This window comes from Cicer arietinum, unplaced genomic scaffold (genome assembly GCF_000331145.2).
Source record: "Cicer arietinum cultivar CDC Frontier isolate Library 1 unplaced genomic scaffold, Cicar.CDCFrontier_v2.0 Ca_scaffold_5768_v2.0, whole genome shotgun sequence".
In the NCBI taxonomy this organism is placed as follows: Eukaryota; Viridiplantae; Streptophyta; class Magnoliopsida; order Fabales; family Fabaceae; genus Cicer; species Cicer arietinum.
In genome coordinates, this window is record NW_027339415.1 from 103742 (window position 1) to 123184 (window position 19443).

General features: G+C 30.9%; 2 protein-coding genes and 2 non-coding genes across 4 annotated transcripts; all 4 read left to right on the top strand.

The window, feature by feature from the left end:
* Positions 1–6: 6 nt before the first annotated feature.
* Positions 7–8119, top strand: LOC140919165 (protein TIC 214-like). The gene has a single exon (XM_073364746.1). The coding sequence runs from the start codon at positions 2353–2355 to the stop codon at positions 7756–7758; it is 5406 nt and encodes a 1801-aa protein (XP_073220847.1). The 5' UTR covers positions 7–2352; the 3' UTR covers positions 7759–8119.
* On the top strand, positions 804–882 carry TRNAR-ACG (transfer RNA arginine (anticodon ACG)). The gene has a single exon. It is a non-coding gene; the product is annotated as a tRNA-Arg (tRNA).
* On the top strand, positions 1006–1077 carry TRNAN-GUU (transfer RNA asparagine (anticodon GUU)). The gene has a single exon. It is a non-coding gene; the product is annotated as a tRNA-Asn (tRNA).
* A 148-nt stretch (positions 8120–8267) lies between the features above and the next one.
* On the top strand, positions 8268–11950 carry LOC140919168 (NAD(P)H-quinone oxidoreductase subunit H, chloroplastic-like). The gene is given in 4 exon segments (XM_073364752.1): positions 8268–9562; positions 9621–10151; positions 11392–11787; positions 11790–11950. Coding segments are annotated over 4 exon segments (2112 nt in total). The 5' UTR covers positions 8268–8415; the 3' UTR covers positions 11828–11950.
* Positions 11951–19443: the final 7493 nt, after the last annotated feature.

The following is a 19443-nucleotide window of genomic DNA, read 5'->3' on the forward strand; positions in this document are numbered from 1 at the left end:
AAAGCATCTAAGTAGTAAGCCCACCCCAAGATGAGTGCTCTCCTATTCCGACTTCCCCAGAGCCTTCGGTATCACAGCCGAAACAGCGATGGGTTCTCTGCCCCTGCGGGGATGGAGCAAAAGAAGTTTTGAGAATTCAAGAGAAGGTCACGGCGAGACGAGCCGTTTTTCATTAACGATAGGTGTCAAGTGGAAGTGCAGTAATGTATGCAGCTGAGGCATCCTAACAGACCGGTAGACTTGAACCTTGTTCCTACATGACCTGATCAATTCGATCAGGTACTCGCCATCTATTTTTATTGTTCAACTCTTTGACAACATGAAAAAACCAAAAGCTCTGTCCCCCATCCCTTGAATAGATAGGGATGGACGGGCGGAGGACTTTGGTGTCCCCTACAGTGTCAATATGCTTTTTTTCTCAGGCCTTTACTTCGTTCATGTTCGATATTCTGGTGTCCTAGGCGTAGAGGAACCACACCAATCCATCCCGAACTTGGTGGTTAAACTCTACTGCGGTGACGATACTGTAGGGGAGGCCCTGCGGAAAAATAGCTCGGCGCCAGGATGATAAAAAAAAAGCTTAACACTTTTCATTCTTATTTCCTATCCCTATTCAAAAAGGGAATAAGAATGAAAAGGTTGTCTTATTAAAAACCCCAATTATAAAATCCAATCTCTCCCGCTTCACACCTCGGAACGTACCGTTCTTATTCTTATAGAGAGAGAGGCAGGCGCTTTAACATTTTCTTAAGCAAAAATGGAGGGGGAAGGTGATACTCTGGGGAACAGATCAAATGGAGACAGGGTGGGGCCTGTAGCTCAGAGGATTAGAGCACGTGGCTACGAACCACGGTGTCGGGGGTTCGAATCCCTCCTCGCCCACAACTGGCTAAAAGGGGAAGGCCCTTGGGGGTAGGAAAATCAATCATGATCGGCCTAGTGGAACGAGAGCTATGAAACTTAGGTATGGGTATTTTGTCGAAATCGAATAGAATTTGTCGTTGTTCCTCAGTAGCTCAGTGGTAGAGCGGTCGGCTGTTAACCGATTGGTCGTAGGTTCAAATCCTATTTGGGGAGAGTTGATTCATTCCGAATTCAAAAATTGGGAAGGAAAAGGTTCGCTTGTTAAGTAAGAGTAGGTAACACGTTACCCCTGTCTTTGTTTCTATTACATTCTAGTCGTTTTGGAATACTCCATTGTTCTACAGTCCGGGGCTAATCACTTCAATTTTTGAAGTTAAGATGTACTAGTACTAGCAATAGCAAGTGCATTTTTTATGCAGTCATCAATTCTCCCGAGAGGCCACACACAATTACCATGAGCAAACATATTAATGACGAGGAACGCATTTTTGCTATCCTACTAATCCTTCACTTGATCTGCTATTCTGCCCAAGCCGAAGAATTAAGAGACGTAAAAAAAAAATCAATATGCAGATTCATTGAATTTGATATACTATATTTATAGGTGTCCTAAAATTTTCATATTTACAATATATTTTCTTTTTTTTTTTTAGAAAGAAAATAAAAGTAAGACTCTCTCATAGAGTTCTATTTCTGTTCTCAACCCATTACCAATATGAGACCAAAGTTTCCTTCATAACCCCCCGAACTTTTTCGTAATCGCTCCGTTCCACCCCTCATTACATAGGTAACCTAAAAGTGGGTCTATTTCATTATATTCCATCAATATACTAATTCAAGTCATTGAGATAAGAGACATAAGAGAGATAAGAGATATCCTTTGGAGTCTATCTTTTTCTATATAGAAAGAAATAGTTGAAAAATACTAATTATCATATAATAAGACATCGAATATAATAATATGCTATAAAAATATTAATAATATCATAAAAGAATATTCTATAATAACACATCGAATACGGAAAAAGTACAAAAAAAAAATAACATAAAAGAATATTCTATAATAACACATCGAATACGGAAAAAGTACAAAAAAAAAAAATAACATAAAAGAATATTCTATTGATCATTACCCTTCAACCGGGTTATTTTATTCTATTCCACCTCTTAGAAAGAAACGAACTTAAATAAAAATACACTTAACCCTTCAACCGGGTTATTTTATTCTATTCCACCTCTTAGAAAGAAAAGAACTTAAATAAAAATACACTTAATAGCATGGCGATACATTTATACAAAACTTCTTCACGAAATCGTTTGATTTATGGACAGCATCATTGTAGTACAGGCCGTACTAATATCATAAAAGAATATTCGATAATAACACATCGAATACGGAAAAAGTACAAACAAAATAACATAAAAGAATATCTTTTTTAAATTCTCAAAAAATAACAATAAACTGCAAAACATGGAGGTTGCTTTACAATGACGTATCGATCATTTATACTAAAATATTTAGTGCCGTTCTGTCTAAAAATAATGAATTCGGCCGTTGTGACCGGACTTTATTATGGATTTTTGACCACATTCTGCATAGGGCCCTCTTATCTCTTCATTATTCGAGCCCGGGTTAGGAACGAAGGGACCGAGATGGTAGTATCAGCAACAACCGGGTTTATTACGGGATACCTCATTATGTTTATATCAATCTATTATGCGCCTTTGCATTTAGCATTGAATAGACCTCATACAATAACTGTCCTAATTCTACCATATATTTTCTTTCATTTCGTAGAGAAAAATAATAAATACTTCTATTCGGATCCCAGATACGATAATGCAAATTCAATACATAAATTCAATATTGTTAAAGAATTCTTTACCAATTTTTTGTTTCAGTTAATAAACCCTCTTCTTTTCCAAAGTTCAATTTTAATAAGATTACTGCAGATTTGTCTCTTTCGGTCCAACAATAAATTGTTATTCTTAACAAGTAGTTTTGTTGGTTGGTTAATTGGTCACATATTTTTGATGAAATTAATGGGATTCCCAATAGTCTGGTTCCAGCAAAAAGGTTCGATCAAATCTAAGCTAACTAAGCTAATTATGGGATTTGATAAATACATTCTCTTACAATTGCGATATTATGGGGGTCAAATATTTGTAGTTTTTGTCTTTGTTATCTTTCTTCACTATTTAGGCAGAATACCGGCTCCTTATTTTTATCGTAATACTACTGGTACTGCGAAAATCGCAGAACAAGACGATGAGGATCAGGATGAGGATCAGGATGAGGATCAGGATGAGGATATGGATATGGATGCTAAAAGCGAAATCGATGTTCAAAGAAAAGCAAAAGCAGAAAATATTTTTAGTTATCTTTTTTCGGAAAAAGATAAAATTTTTGACAACATTAAGGAATCGGATCAAAACTTGCAATTGGGAAAACCCATTGTAACTACTCTTTTCGATTATCAACGATGGATTCGGCCATTGCGATATATAAAAAATTTGCACTTTGAAAACGTTGTAAGAGATGAAAATTCACAATTTTTTTTTCATATATGTAAAAGTGATGGAAAAGAACGAATCTCTTTCACGTATCCACCTAGTTTATCTATTTTTCAGAAAATGATGGAAAAAAAAATGAATCTCTTCACAAAAGATAAAATCTCCAATAATGATAATGATAATGATAATGAATTGTCTAATTTTTGGAGCTACAATCATAATGAAAAAAAAAAGAAACTAATCAATGAATTTTTTAAAAGGGCCCAATTTCTAGATAAGAACTATAAGAATTTGAGTCCTCCGGATGTATTTGCAAACTCAGTTAGATTGTGTAATGATGACATGGAAAATAAATATTTAACTAAAATATATGATCCTTTTTTGAATGGACGTTTTCGCGGAGAAATCAAAAAAAACTTTTCACCACCAGAAAGAAATTCCATTTTCGTAAATAAGATTCACGGTCTCCTTCTTTCTAGTAATACTAATGATCCAGAATTGGAACAGAAAATTGATCCAGAATTGGAACAGAAAATTGATCCAGAATTGGAACAGAAAATAGATCGATTTGATAGAAAATTTTTATTCAATGAATTTGGTTTTTTTTTTAATGTAATCAATAAATTTTCAGAAAAACCAGTATCAAGTTTAAATTTTGACAGATTTTATTTATTTCCAGAACATGAACAAGTAAAAAAATATTCCGAAGAAAAAAAAATAAAAAAAGAATTCTTATTCGACGCAATTAGAACTGATGAGAAGAATAAAACCATTTTTAATAGCACAAATTGTACTGAAATAAACGAAATCGAGAAAGAAGTTCCTCGATGGTCATACAAGTTAATTGACGAAGTGCAGCAACTGACGGAAAGCTCAGCAGCGGAGGCTGAGATTCGTTGTGCAAGAGCGGAACGTGTAGTTGTTTTTAGTGCTCAAACAGAGTCACTGGATTTCCGTATTAAAAATAAACATAAGTCGAATATTGATGACAATGGGAATTCGCCTAAATTGCACCCAGAGACGGAATTTTCTCTAGTAAAATATTCACGCGAACCGGATTTCAACCGAGGGATAATTAAAGGATCTATGCGCCCTCAAAGGCGTAAAACAGTTACTTGGAAATTCTTTCAAAGTAATGCCCATTCTCCAACTTTTTTGGAGATAATAGATGACTACCCGTTCTTTTTTGGTGAGCTTTATGATGATATATTGCAATATTGGAAAGAATATTTCAGGAAACCTGGTACGGACAATTCGGAATTTTTGGCTTTTCAGAAAAGGATGGAACACAAACACAAAGAGGAAAACAAAGACGAGGCTGAAAGCAGACTTAACGAAATAGAAGAATCCTGGGAAAGCATTTTATATGGTCTAAGAATTAGAAGTTTTGTATTACTATTCCAATCAAATCTTAGAAAATATATTATATTACCTTCATTGATAATAACGAAAAATATCATTCGTATCCTTTTATTGCAAGACCCCGAATGGTTAGAAGATATTAGCGATTGGAGAAAAGAAGTGCATATAAAATGCACCTATCAGGGCGTTCCAGTATCTGACAAGAAATTGCCAAAAGACTGGTTTTATGACGGTATTCAGATAAGGATCTTATCTCCTTTTGTTCTGAAACCTTGGCACAAATCTAAGGTACGATCTACTGAAAAAACAGAAGATCCACTGAAAAAAAAAAAAAGATCGACTAAAAAAAAAAACTTATGGTTTTTAACAGCTTATGGAACACAAATAGAATCGTACCTTGATTATCATGTCCCAAATCCATTTGCATTTTTGGGTCCCATTTTTAAAAAAATAACAAAATACTGGAAAAAAGATTTGAAAAAGCGTTTTTTTCTAGTTGCAGATGTTTTGCATCAAGGAAAAGACTGGTTTCGAACCATGTTAGAAAACATAGAAAAGTTTAAGATGGAAAGTTTTCTTAAAAGTTGTCTATTTGGGGTGCAAAAAAGCGATGAATTAACTGAAGAAAGTACAACAAATTCAATAATAAGTACGAATAGCCCAATGATTGGGGAATCACCCGTTATAATTGAATCTATCAATTTGACAAATTCTTCATTCACAGAAACAAGGATAAAAGATCTTAATGTTAAAACAACCAGAATAATAAAACAAATAGAAAAAATGACAGAAGAAATGACAGAAGAAAACAAAGAGGAGATTATAACTTCAGAGAAAAATTTGAATTCGAACAAACTAACTTATGATGGTAAAAGATTAGAATTACAAAAAAATCTTTTCCAAATATTAAAAAGAAGAACTGTTCGATTAATCCGTAAATCCTATTCTTTTTTACAAATTTTCATGAAAAGGATATACATAGATATCCTTTTATATATCATTAGTATTCCTAGGATCCATGGACAACGTTTTCTCGATTTTCTTGAATCAATTTTCAATGTAAATAAATCTATTTCCAATAAAAAACAAAATGAACAAACATTTGATAAAAAAAATCCAATTCCTCTTATGTCGAGTATAGACAAATATTGCAATATTACGAATCTAAATTCAGAGAATTCTTGTGACGTACCTTATTTGTCACAAGGATATGTATTTTCTAAATTAGCACAAATCCAAGTTAGTAATGAATATAAGTATAAGTTCAGGTCTATTTTTGAATCTCATGAACATGAAAGATCTATTTTTCTTAAGGATGAAATAAAGAATTATTTTTCGAGAATACGGGCAATATCCGATTCTAAATTAGGACATAATAAACTTCGCGATTCTGCAATGAATCAATGGACAAGTTGGTTAAAGATTCATTATCAATATGATTTACCTCTGAACATATGGTCGAAATTAGGATCAAAAAAATGGAGAAATAAAATCAATGAACATCGTGTGGCTCAAAATAAAGATTTAATTGAATATGATTCATATGGAAAAAGTCAATTAAGTCTTTACACAAAACAACAAGTAGACTTATTAGAAAAAAAAAAAAAAACTCAAAAACAATATAGATATGATCTTTTCTCTTATCAATTTCTGAATTATGTAGATAATAAAAAAGCATCTATTTTTGGATATAGACCACCATTGCAAGCAAACAAAAACCAAGCGATTTCTTATAATTACAACACGTCTAAAAACGAATTATTTGCTACAATAAGCAATATCTGTATCAAAAATTATATAGTAAAAGATGATATTAATGATATAGTAAAAGATGATATTAATGATATAGTAGAAGATGATATTAATGATATAGTAGAAGATGATATTAATGATATAGTAGAAGATGATATTAGAGATATAGTAGAAGATGATATTAGAGAAAAAAAAAAAAATCTGGAGAGAAAGTATTTAAGGAGGATAAGGGATGTAAAAATCAAGAAAAAGACCATACGGAAACGGAAACCGAATCCGAGATCTTGGTTCTTTTCAAAATTAAATATATTATATAATGCATATAAGAAGAATCCTTGGATCGTACCAAGAAAATCACTTTTTTTGCAGTTTTATGGAAAAGAAGTAAAAGGCGTTACTAATGACTTAGCGTTAGGAACTAAAGAATACGCGAGTGGAAAAGATCTTAACTTATCTCTCTCAAGGTTTTTTGGAAAAACAAACGATGAAACTTTGGTAAATCGAACCCAAAAGGATATAAAGGCAGAACGAGATTTCTTACTAGACAAATATTTGGGTTTTTATTTAAACTGTGATACTGATTTCCAAGAAAGCATGATGAATAATATCAACTTCTATTGTCTCCTATTTAGATTGAAAAAAATGAAAAAATTTTTTATAAAGTCTATTAAACAGGGAGACCTAGATATAGAGTCTATGATTCTTGTTAATAATCCTACGGATTTCGCTACTACAGAATGTAGGGACAATACCGAATTGTTTGATAAACTTACGTTTGTTATTGAACCTGTTCGCGTGTCTAGAAAAAATTTGGAACAATTTTTTATATATCAAACCATAAGTCTACCGTTGATTCATAAGAGTAGGCGCGATATTTTAAAAAGAAACTCGAATAAAAGTCGTGTTGATCAAAAGATAAGAAAAAATAAAGATAAAAATCATTATGATTTGCTTGTTCCTGAAAATCTTTTTTCCACTAGACGCCGTAGAGAATTGAGAATTCTAATTTCTTTGAATTCTAGAAAGGCTTTGCATAGAAAGAGAAAAAATTACAATGAGAATAAAATAAATAATTTTTCTCAAGTTTTGGCTAAAAATAACGATTTTGATAGCGAAACAAAAAAACTAATGAATTTGAAATTATTTCTTTGGCCAAATTATCGATTAGAAGATTTAGCTTGTATGAATCGCTATTGGTTTGATACCCATAATGGAAGTCGTTTCAGTCTATTAAGGATACGTATGTATCCTCGATTGAAAATTTGATCGATAATCTATATTTCTCTTCTATTTACCCTTATCCTAATATTTCTCGTAACATATCCGCTATCTGATATACGAACATATATATATATATATAAATTATAATATATAATTTATATATATATATATATAATTATAATAATAAAAAAAAAAAAAGAAATTCAGAATTGTTAAGTAAATTAAGATTTTTTTATATACAAAATTCAAAATTCGTGTCATTACTATTACTGATCAATAAAAATATCTACCAAAAAGCAGGGGGAGAGAAAAGCTTTCATTTCATTTTATGATAAAAAATTTATTTATACCTTTTATTTCACAAAAAAAAAAAGAAGAAGAAAACCCGGGATCAGTTGAATTTCAAGTAGTCAATTTCACTAATAAAATACGAAAACTTACTTCACATTTTAAATTACACCCAAAAGACTATTTATCTCAAAGAGGTTTACGTAAAATTCTGGGAAAACGGCAAGGACTACTGTCTTATTTGTTAGAGAGAGATAAAAGACGTTTTGAAAAGTTAATGAGTGAGTTGAATACTCGGGATTCACAAATTCGTTAATTTCAAGAGTCATTTTTAATTATTCGATTTATTAGATCCTGAATTTTGATGAACTTTTTTTTTAACGATTCATGGAAGAATGAATCGAGGAAAAACCTATGAATGTCCCAACTACAAGAAAAGACCTCATGATAGTCAATATGGGGCCTCAGCACCCATCAATGCATGGTGTTCTTCGACTTATTGTTACTCTGGATGGTGAAGATGTTATTGATTGTGAACCAATATTGGGTTATTTACACAGAGGTATGGAAAAAATTGCGGAAAACCGAACAATTATACAATATCTGCCTTATGTAACACGTTGGGATTATTTAGCTACTATGTTCACAGAAGCAATAACCGTAAACGGACCAGAACAATTGGGAAATATTCAAGTACCTAAAAGAGCCAGCTATATACGAGTAATTATGTTGGAGTTAAGTCGTATAGCTTCTCATCTACTATGGCTGGGACCTTTTATGGCAGATATTGGTGCACAAACTCCTTTTTTCTATATTTTTAGAGAAAGAGAATTAATATATGATCTATTTGAAGCTGCTACAGGTATGAGAATGATGCATAATTTTTTTCGTATCGGAGGAGTTTCAGCTGATCTACCTTATGGTTGGATAGATAAATGTTTTGATTTCTGCAATTATTTTTTAACAAGGGTTATTGAATATCAAAAACTTATTACGCGAAATCCTATTTTTTTAGAACGGGTTGAGGGAGTAGGTATTATTGGTAGAGAGGAAGTAATAAATTGGGGCTTATCAGGACCGATGCTTCGGGCTTCCGGAATACAATGGGATTTACGTAAAGTTGATAATTATGAGTGTTACGAGGAGTTTGATTGGGAAGTTCAATGGCAAAAAGAAGGAGATTCATTAGCTCGTTATTTAGTTCGAATTGGTGAAATGATGGAATCCATAAAAATTATTCAACAGGCTTTGGAAGGAATTCCTGGTGGGCCGTATGAAAATTTAGAAATTCGCAGCTTTGATAGAGAAAAGGAGCCAGAATGGAATGATTTTGAATATCGATTCATTGGTAAAAAATCGTCTCCGACCTTTGAATTGCCAAAACAAGAACTTTATGTAAGAGTTGAGGCTCCCAAGGGAGAATTAGGAATTTTTCTAATAGGAGATCAGAATGGTTTTCCTTGGAGATGGAAAATTCGTCCACCAGGTTTTATCAATTTGCAAATTCTTCCTCAATTAGTTAAAAGAATGAAATTGGCTGATATTATGACAATACTAGGTAGCATAGATATCATTATGGGAGAAATTGATCGTTGAAATGATAATTGATACAACGGAAGTCCAAGATATAAATTCTTTTTCCGGATTGGAATCTTTAAAAGAGGTCTATGGAATTCTATGGATACTTGTACCTATTTTGATTCTTGTATTGGGAATCACAATAAGTGTACTAGCAATTGTATGGTTAGAAAGAGAAATATCTGCGGGGATACAACAGCGTATTGGACCTGAATACGCCGGTCCGTTTGGAGTTCTTCAAGCTCTAGCAGACGGAACAAAACTACTATTTAAAGAGAATCTTATTCCATCTAGGGGAGATATTCGTTTATTCAGTATAGGACCATCCATATCAGTCATATCAATTCTAATAAGCTATTCAGTAATTCCCTTTGGCTATAACTTTGTTTTATCGGATTTTAATATCGGTGTTTTTTTATGGATTGCTATTTCGAGTATTGCTCCCATCGGACTTCTTATGTCAGGGTATGGATCAAATAATAAATATTCCTTTTTGGGTGGTCTACGAGCTGCTGCTCAATCAATTAGTTATGAAATACCATTAACTCTATGTGTCTTATCAATATCTCTACGTGTGATTCGTTGAAACAGAAAAAGGTATTTGATGCTATTGTTATGCCCCTCTCTTTCTTTATAGTAATATAAAGCAAACGAGTCGAATAAATTGAATAGAAACCGTCATTATCTTTATTTTCTTTTTTGCAATTCGGATTGAAGAACTAAATTAGATAGTTATATGAGTGAAATAAAACAGCTTCTATTGAATAAAATTTATGAATACTATATTTATATTACTTATAATTAATAGCTAGTATGGGTATTTTAAATGGCAGTAAAAATATTGAGTCTCATTTTCTATGTATAAGAATGAAGTGAAATAAAATTATAAATAGAAGGGGCTGTGTAACCCAAGATTGGATAATTTGTCATCCAGTTTTGAAGCGGGATCAAAAGACCAACCTTATTTAGTTTTAGTTACTATTTCTATGAATTTTCATCGATGTATTAACATAAATAAGGTGGCTAATAAAAAAAGAAGTGGATGGTTAGAAACACCAAGATACACAAAGGATTAGTAACGCAGATTTTGTAAATTATCCAAAATGAAATTTACACATAATAGAAAAAGAATACTAATTGGGGCTTTAAGTTGGTAGAAAAAATCAAGCAATACTCCCCACAACTCCGATCCAGAGTATGCTTCCATCCACTGATTAAATAAATTACTATCAGGAACGGAAAAATCCTTTCAAATTTTGTAAGTCCCTTTATTTATGGCACAAAAAAGAAGAATAGGAACGAAAAAAACACAAGAAATCAAAAACGAAAAACAGATTTCTTTTTCGTTTTTGATTTCTTATATCCATATTCATATTCATAGAGATAAAATTCATATCATAATTAAGAAACGAATGTGTAATTATTTTTCGTAATTCAAAATTATGAGGGTTATTTATAATTATAAAAGAGTATTTTATTGAGCAATTCAGTTATTACTCAACAAATTCAAATTTTGATTTTTAAGGGATGAGATCAATTCAGAAGTACCTTATTATATCTTTATATTAATTTATTCAAATGGATTTATCTTTCTTATTTCATTATTTCTACAACAGACAGAATTGAATTGGTCTAATTCAGAACCGTCCCATAAATTCAAATCTTATATATCTTAGGGATATATCAAGACATAAATAATTGGCGCCCGGTCCTTAGATTTATTTAAGGCTTTCCAGGAGCCGTATGAGGTGAAAATCTCATGTACGGTTCTGTAATAGAGATGGGAACAGTAATGTTATCATCGACTAGGATTATCTAACAGTTTAAGTACAGTTGATATAGTTGATGCGCAATCAAAATATGGTTTTTGGGGATGGAATTTGTGGCGTCAACCTATGGGTTTCATCGTTTTTCTAATTTCTTCCCTAGCAGAATGTGAAAGATTACCTTTTGATTTACCAGAAGCAGAAGAAGAATTAGTAGCGGGTTATCAAACTGAATATTCGGGTATTAGATTTGGTTTATTTTACGTTGCTTCCTATTTAAACCTATTAATTTCTTCATTATTTGTAACAGTTCTTTACTTGGGCGGTTCAAATATCTCTATTCCGTACATATTCGTTTCTGAATTTTTTGAAATAAATAAAACATATGGAGTTTTTGGAACTACAATTGATCTCTTTATTACATTAGCTAAAACTTATTTTTTCTTATTCGTTTCGATCATAACAAGATGGTCTTTGCCTAGGCTAAGAATGGATCAATTATTAAATCTTGGATGGAAGTTTCTTTTACCTATTTCTCTCGGTAATCTATTATTAACAACTTCGTCTCAATTGTTTTCACTGTAAAGGGTGGATCTTCCATTGTCTCAAATAAGAGAAAGAAATAAAACAAAAATATTCATAGATATTTACGATATGTTCCTTATGGTAACTGGGTTCATGAATTATGGTCAACAAACAGTCCGAGCTGCAAGGTACATTGGTCAAAGTTTCGTGATTATCTTATCTCACGCAAATCGTTTACCTGTAACTATTCAATATCCTTATGAAAAATTAATCACACCGGAACGTTTCCGCGGTCGAATCCATTTTGAATTTGATAAATGCATTGCTTGTGAAGTATGTGTTCGTGTATGTCCTATAGATTTACCCGTTGTTGATTGGAAACTGGAAACTGATATTCGAAAGAAACGATTACTGAATTACAGTATTGATTTCGGAATCTGTATTTTTTGTGGTAACTGTATTGAATATTGTCCAACAAATTGCTTATCAATGACTGAAGAATATGAACTTTCAACTTATGATCGTCACGAATTGAATTATAATCAAATAGCTTTGGGCCGTTTACCAATGTCTGTAATTGATGATTATACAATTCGAACAATTCAAATAAAAAAATAAACTTTTTTTTGAATTACCTAGAATTATTATTCTTATAAAAAAAAAAAAAAAAGAATATTCTATATATATATCTATAATATATATATAGAATAATCTAAATAAAATATTATGAATTTTTTAAAATATTATAAAAAATGGAATAAATATTCGATATCAGATTATAAATATTCTATATTCTCTTCTATATTATAGCAATATATTCGTAAATCAAATACATAAATATATTATCGAAATTATAAAAATTTTAAATATTTAATAAATAATATAAAATCGTTCTATATATTATATCTACTTTTAAACTTTCGTTTTAGTATAGTTTCAAACAACTCCTCCTCTTTTTAGTATAAATACTGGAATGACATTGATTATATAACTGTAACTATAATCAATTCAAACTCCTTGGGATTCTTTTTCAATGCAAAGAAAAATTTAAGTATATAATTTTTTTTTCCTGGTCATATCAATAAGGTCATGAAATTACGATTTCTTTGTCTTTTTTTTTTTTTACATATAATGGCTTTACCTGAAACGCTACACGATTTTCTTTTAGTCTTTCTGGGATCGGGTCTTATATTAGGAAGTCTAGGGGTAGTATTACTTACCAATCCCATTTTTTCTGCTTTTTCGTTGGGACTGGTTCTTGTTTGTATATCTTTATTCTATATTTTATCAAACTCCCATTTTGTAGCTGCATCACAGCTACTTATTTACGTGGGAGCTATTAATATTTTAATAATATTTGCTGTGATGTTCATGAATAGTTCAGAATATTACCAAGATTTTAATCTTTGGACCGTCGGGGATGGAATTACTTTGATAGTTTGTACAAGTATTTTTGTTTCACTAGTAACTACTATTCCAGATACATCATGGTACGGAATTATTTGGACTACAAGACCAAATCAGATTATCGAGCAAGATTTGATAAGTACTAGTCAACAAATTGGAATTCATTTATCAACCGATTTTTTTCTTCCATTTGAACTCATTTCAATAATTCTTTTAGTTGCTTTGATAGGTACAATTGTTGTAGCTCGGCAGTAAAAAATCTTTAGAGAACTAATAACATAAATCCACATTCCACTTTTTTTTTATTGCCGATATATATATTCTTTTGTTCCAGACTTTTTATATTCTTTAGTCAATCGAATCCGTTGAATTGTTTGTTGTTCATATTGAAATGAATCCAAATTAATAAGGAGTTGGTCAATGATGCTCGAACATGTACTTGTTTTGAGTGCCTATTTATTTTCTATTGGTATCTATGGATTGATCACGAGTCGAAATATGGTTAGAGCCCTTATGTGTCTTGAACTTATACTGAATGCAGTTAATATAAATCTCGTAACTTTTTCTGATTTTTTTGATAATCGCCAATTAAAAGGAAATATTTTTTCAATTTTTGTTATAGCTATTGCAGCCGCTGAAGCCGCTATCGGACTAGCTATTGTTTCCTCCATTTATCGTAACAGAAAATCAACCCGTATCAATCAATCGAATTTGTTGAATAAATAGCATAAATCATAACATAATCCAAATAAAAAAAGTGGAATTTCAAATAATGTAATATTTATCAATTCATATTAGTATATATGCTCCACAACTTATGATCCTGTTTGCATTTGCTAAATCATAAGAAATCAAAGTATCCTGGTCCTCTTCTATATGCTTATTATAAATTTATCTAGACGTCTTTTTTGATTAACAATATTCTGACAAATCATTGATTCATTGATTCATCTGGTGTAAAAATATATGATTCATTTACGAGTTTACTAGATTGATAATTTTTTTTTTGATGTTAAAAAATTACTATAGATACAATGTCACATTCAGTAAAGATTTATGATACATGTATAGGATGTACTCAATGTGTCCGAGCCTGTCCCACAGATGTATTAGAAATGATACCCTGGGATGGATGTAAAGCCAAGCAAATAGCTTCTGCCCCAAGAACAGAGGACTGTGTTGGTTGTAAGAGGTGTGAGTCCGCTTGTCCAACGGATTTCTTAAGTGTTCGAGTTTATTTATGGCATGAAACAACTCGAAGTATGGGTCTAGCTTATTGATACGTTTCAAAAAACACCACACGAATACGTTTTTTTACTGGCAAAAACCCGTGCTCAAAATAAAATAGAAAAATCTTTTTTTCTATTTTATTTTGAGCACGGGTTTTTCTGGCCCAAGTGTATCTTATTTTTATCACGAATAATTTTCCTTGGTTAACAATAGTTGTAGTTTTGCCAATAGCCGCGGGTTCCTTAATTTTATTATTTCCTCATAGGGGAAATAAGGTAATTAGGTGGTATAGCATTTGTATATGCTTAATTGATCTACTTCTAACAACCTATGCATTTTGTTATCATTTCCAATTGGATGATCCACTTATTCAACTAACGGAGAATTATAAATGGATCAATTTTTTTGATTTTTACTGGAGATTGGGAATAGATGGACTCTCTATAGGACCTATTTTACTGACGGGATTTATAACTACTTTAGCCACTTTAGCGGCTCAGCCGGTTACTCGAGAATACCCATTATTCTATTTCCTGATGTTAGCAATGTATAGCGGTCAAATGGGACCATTTGCTTCTCGAGACATTTTACTTTTTTTCATCATGTGGGAATTGGAATTAATTCCAGTTTATCTACTTTTAGCCATGTGGGGGGGAAAGAAACGTTTGTATTCAGCTACAAAGTTTATTTTGTACACTGCAGGAAGTTCTGTTTTTTTATTAATAGGAGTTCTGGGTATCGGTTTATATGGTTCTAATGAACCAACATTAAATTTTGAAACATTAACTAATCAATCGTATCCCGTGGTGCTAGAAATAATATTCTATATAGGATTTCTTATTGCTTTTGCTGTCAAATCGCCGATTATACCCTTACATACATGGTTACCAGATACCCACGGAGAGGCACATTACAGCACTTGTATGCTTTTAGCCGGAATCTTATTAAAAATGGGAGCATATGGGTTGGTTCGAATTAATATGGAATTTTTTTCCCACGCTCATTCCATATTTTGCCCCTGGTTAATGATAGTAGGTTCTATTCAAATAATCTATGCCGCTTTAACAGCTTTTGGTCAACGCAATTTAAAAAAAAGAATAGCTTATTCCTCGGTCTCTCATATGGGTTTCATAATTATAGGAATTGGTTCTATAAGTGATACTGGGCTCAACGGGGTCATTTTGCAAATAATATCTCATGGATTTATTGGGGCTGCGCTTTTTTTCTTGGCAGGAACTAGTTATGATAGACTACGTCTTCTTTATCTTGACGAAATGGGCGGAATGGCTATCCCAATGCCAAAAATATTCACGATTTTCACTATCTTATCCATGGCTTCTCTTGCATTGCCGGGCATGAGCGGTTTTGTTGCAGAATTGATAGTTTTTTTTGGAATAATTACTAGTCAAAAATATCTTTTCATGATGAAAATACTAATTACTTTTGTAACAGCGATTGGAATGATATTAACTCCCATTTATTTATTATCTATCTTACGGCAGATGTTCTATGGATACAAGTTTTTTAATACACCAAACTCTTATTTTTTTGATTCTGGGCCGAGAGAATTATTTATTTCGATTTCTATCCTTATACCCGTAATAGGTATTGGTATTTATCCAGATTTCATTTTCTCATTCTCGGTTGACAAGGTTGAAGCTATTCTATCTAATTTTTGATAGATGGTTTTCGTGAATAAATGAATAAAACCAATAAATCAAAAAGAGAAAAAAACCTTTGTCCAATGAATGAAAATGGGATTTTTCCCTTAGATTTACTTAAAAAAAATTAGAATTGTAATCGAATATGTTTGTTGTTTGTGAGAACCCCTTGAATCATTACATTACTTGATTGAAAGGGTTCTCGACGATTTATGGAAAGTATATATTTTTATGCTTTCCATATTTGTATTTCTCAGGTTCTTTACTCATTTAAATTCAATTAGATGTAAATGAACCATAACTATGTAGTCCTATTCCTAAAAGATTGATCCCCAAATAACATATCCAAATTATAAGAAATCCTATAGAGGCTACTATGGAAGAATTTACACCTTCCCATTTTTTATTTTTTCGAGTATGTAAATAAATCGCGAATATGGTCCAAGTAATAAAGGCCCAAGTTTCCTTTGGATCCCAATTCCAATAAGACCCCCATGCCTCGTTAGCCCATACTGCTCCTGAAAGAATACCTATCGTTAAAAAGAGAAAACCCAGACTAATAATACGATAACTCCAACGATCCAATTGTTGAATAAATTGAGACCTGTAATAATTTATAGAAGAGGAAAAAGAAGTTTTTCGTAAAAAATTGTTTCTTTCATTCAGATTCATGTATTTTATTTCAACATAATCAACCGATTTATTTAAAGAATCCAAATTCTTGCTTTTACCAAGAATTTGGATGATTTCTTGAAACGTAATGACTAAAATAGCCACTGATAATAATGATCCACATAAAAGAGCTGCATAGCCTAATATCATCATACTTACGTGCATCATTAGCCAATGGGATTGTAGAGCTGGTACTAATATTACGGATTGATGCATTTTTGTTAAAAGACCCGAAGTGGCAAAGCCTTGGGTAAAAATAACACTTGGTGCAATTATTGTACTTAAAAGGTTTTTATCCTTTTTAAAACCAGGAACTATATGAAAAATTGAAAAACCCCATGAAAGAAAGATTAAGGATTCATATAAATCACTAAATGGTAAATGGCCCGAAAAAAACCAACGAGTAATTAACAATCCCGTTACACAGAAAAAAGTTATTATCATAGCTTTTTTGGACAAATCATATAATCCTACGATTTCATTGACTAATAGGGTTATCAAATGAATTGAAATAACAATGGATATGACGGAAAACGATATATGAGTTAATATATGCTCTAAAGTTGAAAATATCATATATATATATATAATGAAAATAAATATCTATAATGAAAATAAAAAAGGTATGAATACTGGGAATAAAAATAGGGAATGGAATTCATTATAGGACTTATTCTTTTAGAATTTTTAGAATATAGTATACCATGCCGCTACTCGGACTCGAACCGAGATGCTCTAGCACTGCTTCCTAAGAGCAGCGTGTCTACCAATTTCACCATAGCGGCTTACTCGAAATCATAATAACAGATTCTTTAGTCAATCGTCGAGATTGCAAAAATCCATTAAAGTTCAATATGTTATGTATTTAGTACATTTCTTTACTAAACATTTATTCTAAATTAAAAATAATAAATAAATTTAAATATTTTCGAATATCGAAAATATATGAATATAGAAAATATAGAAATAGATTCTATATAGAATGATTTTTTATTAACTATAAGTATAATTAACTATAAGTATAGTAATTAATATATATATATAAATAAATAGAACGTTTTGATTTCTATATGAAATTGTATTCTTGTTTTTTTTTCATTTCCATTCAAATTTAACAACGACAGGGAAAGGTTTTTCGTAGTTTAGACAGTGCTGTTGGAACTAGAACTATCAAATTCTGACTTCAATCCAGAAATGAAAAACGACATTTTTTTGTAGTTGTTTATGACTCTAAAGAAATGCATTTCAATTTTTTGAATGTAGTGTTTCATTTTAGATATATTAATTTGCTTTTATTCAAAAAATTGAAAAAATTATAGTATAGATTCTATATTTAGAATATATTATATATATTCTAAATATAGAATCTATATTCTATATTAGTATTAGTATAAAATGAGTATTAAAGAATACTCTTTGAATCGAGCTAATTCATTTTTTTTTATTGTTACAAAAAAAAACTTTTTGATTTACCTGTAAAAATGGATTGAGCTAATGAAAAGGCTTTCAATGCTGTCGTATATGCCTTTTTTTTCCAAAAATTCTTGCGAATTTTTTTTTTTGATATAGAAGTGCGCTTTTTTGGAACTGCCATCTAACTAGAATAGTTTTTTCATTGCTATTGTTCAATGTGAAAGACATTTGTTCTGTAAATGAAAACAAATTATTCTGTAATTAGCTATATATCTTATCTATCTGAATTACCTCTTTTTTTTTCTATATAAAGTAAAAACATGGAATATTATAATATAAACCTTTTCAAAATTTTTACAAACATAGAGAATAGATATATATAGATCTCTTTTTATTGTAATGTAAAAAAATCAATGAGTTCATTTTTGAACTATTGTTTTTATGATTTATATCAAAAAAAACGAATGTTCTTCGTTTTGGTGTAATTATTTATTCCTTATTTATTATTATTTATGAATTGTAATTAATACTAAAATTATTAGTTATTTTTTATTTCTTAATAAATATATATATATATAAAAAGACTAATAAAGTAATTCATATTACTTATAATTAATATAATTTAAATTAATAATAACTAATAATCATTTTTTTTTACTAGGAATTTGGTTATTGGCCGATTTTGAGTTTGTACTTTCCAATATTGGAACGATTGTGCAAAGATTCAGAATAATTAAGAATATCAAATTCTATTTATATAGCCACTTTTTTATTAACCGAACCCCTTTACAAAAGAGATAAAACAAACGAATAAGAAACAAAATTCATCAAGAATCTAAATATTTTTTATTCTTTATTTTTTTTTGTATGGAATATACACATCAATCGTCATGGATTATACCTTTCATCCCTCTTCCAGTTCCTATTTTAATAGGGGTCGGACTTCTATTTTTTCCCACAGCAACAAAAAATATTCGCCGTATGTGGGTTTTTCCTAGTATTTTTTTGTTAACGATAGTTATGATTTTTTCGATCGATCTATCTATTCATCAAATCAACAACAGTTCGATCTATCAATATGTATGGTCTTGGACTATAAATAATGATCTTTCTTTAGAGTTTGGCTACTTGATCGATTCACTTACTTCTATTATGTCAATATTAATCACGACAGTTGGGATTTTGGTTCT

Coding starts and splice junctions, on each gene's coding strand:
- LOC140919165 (XM_073364746.1), top strand. CDS start 2,353: ATGACGTATCGATCATTTATACTAAAATATTTAGTGCCGTTCTGTCTA.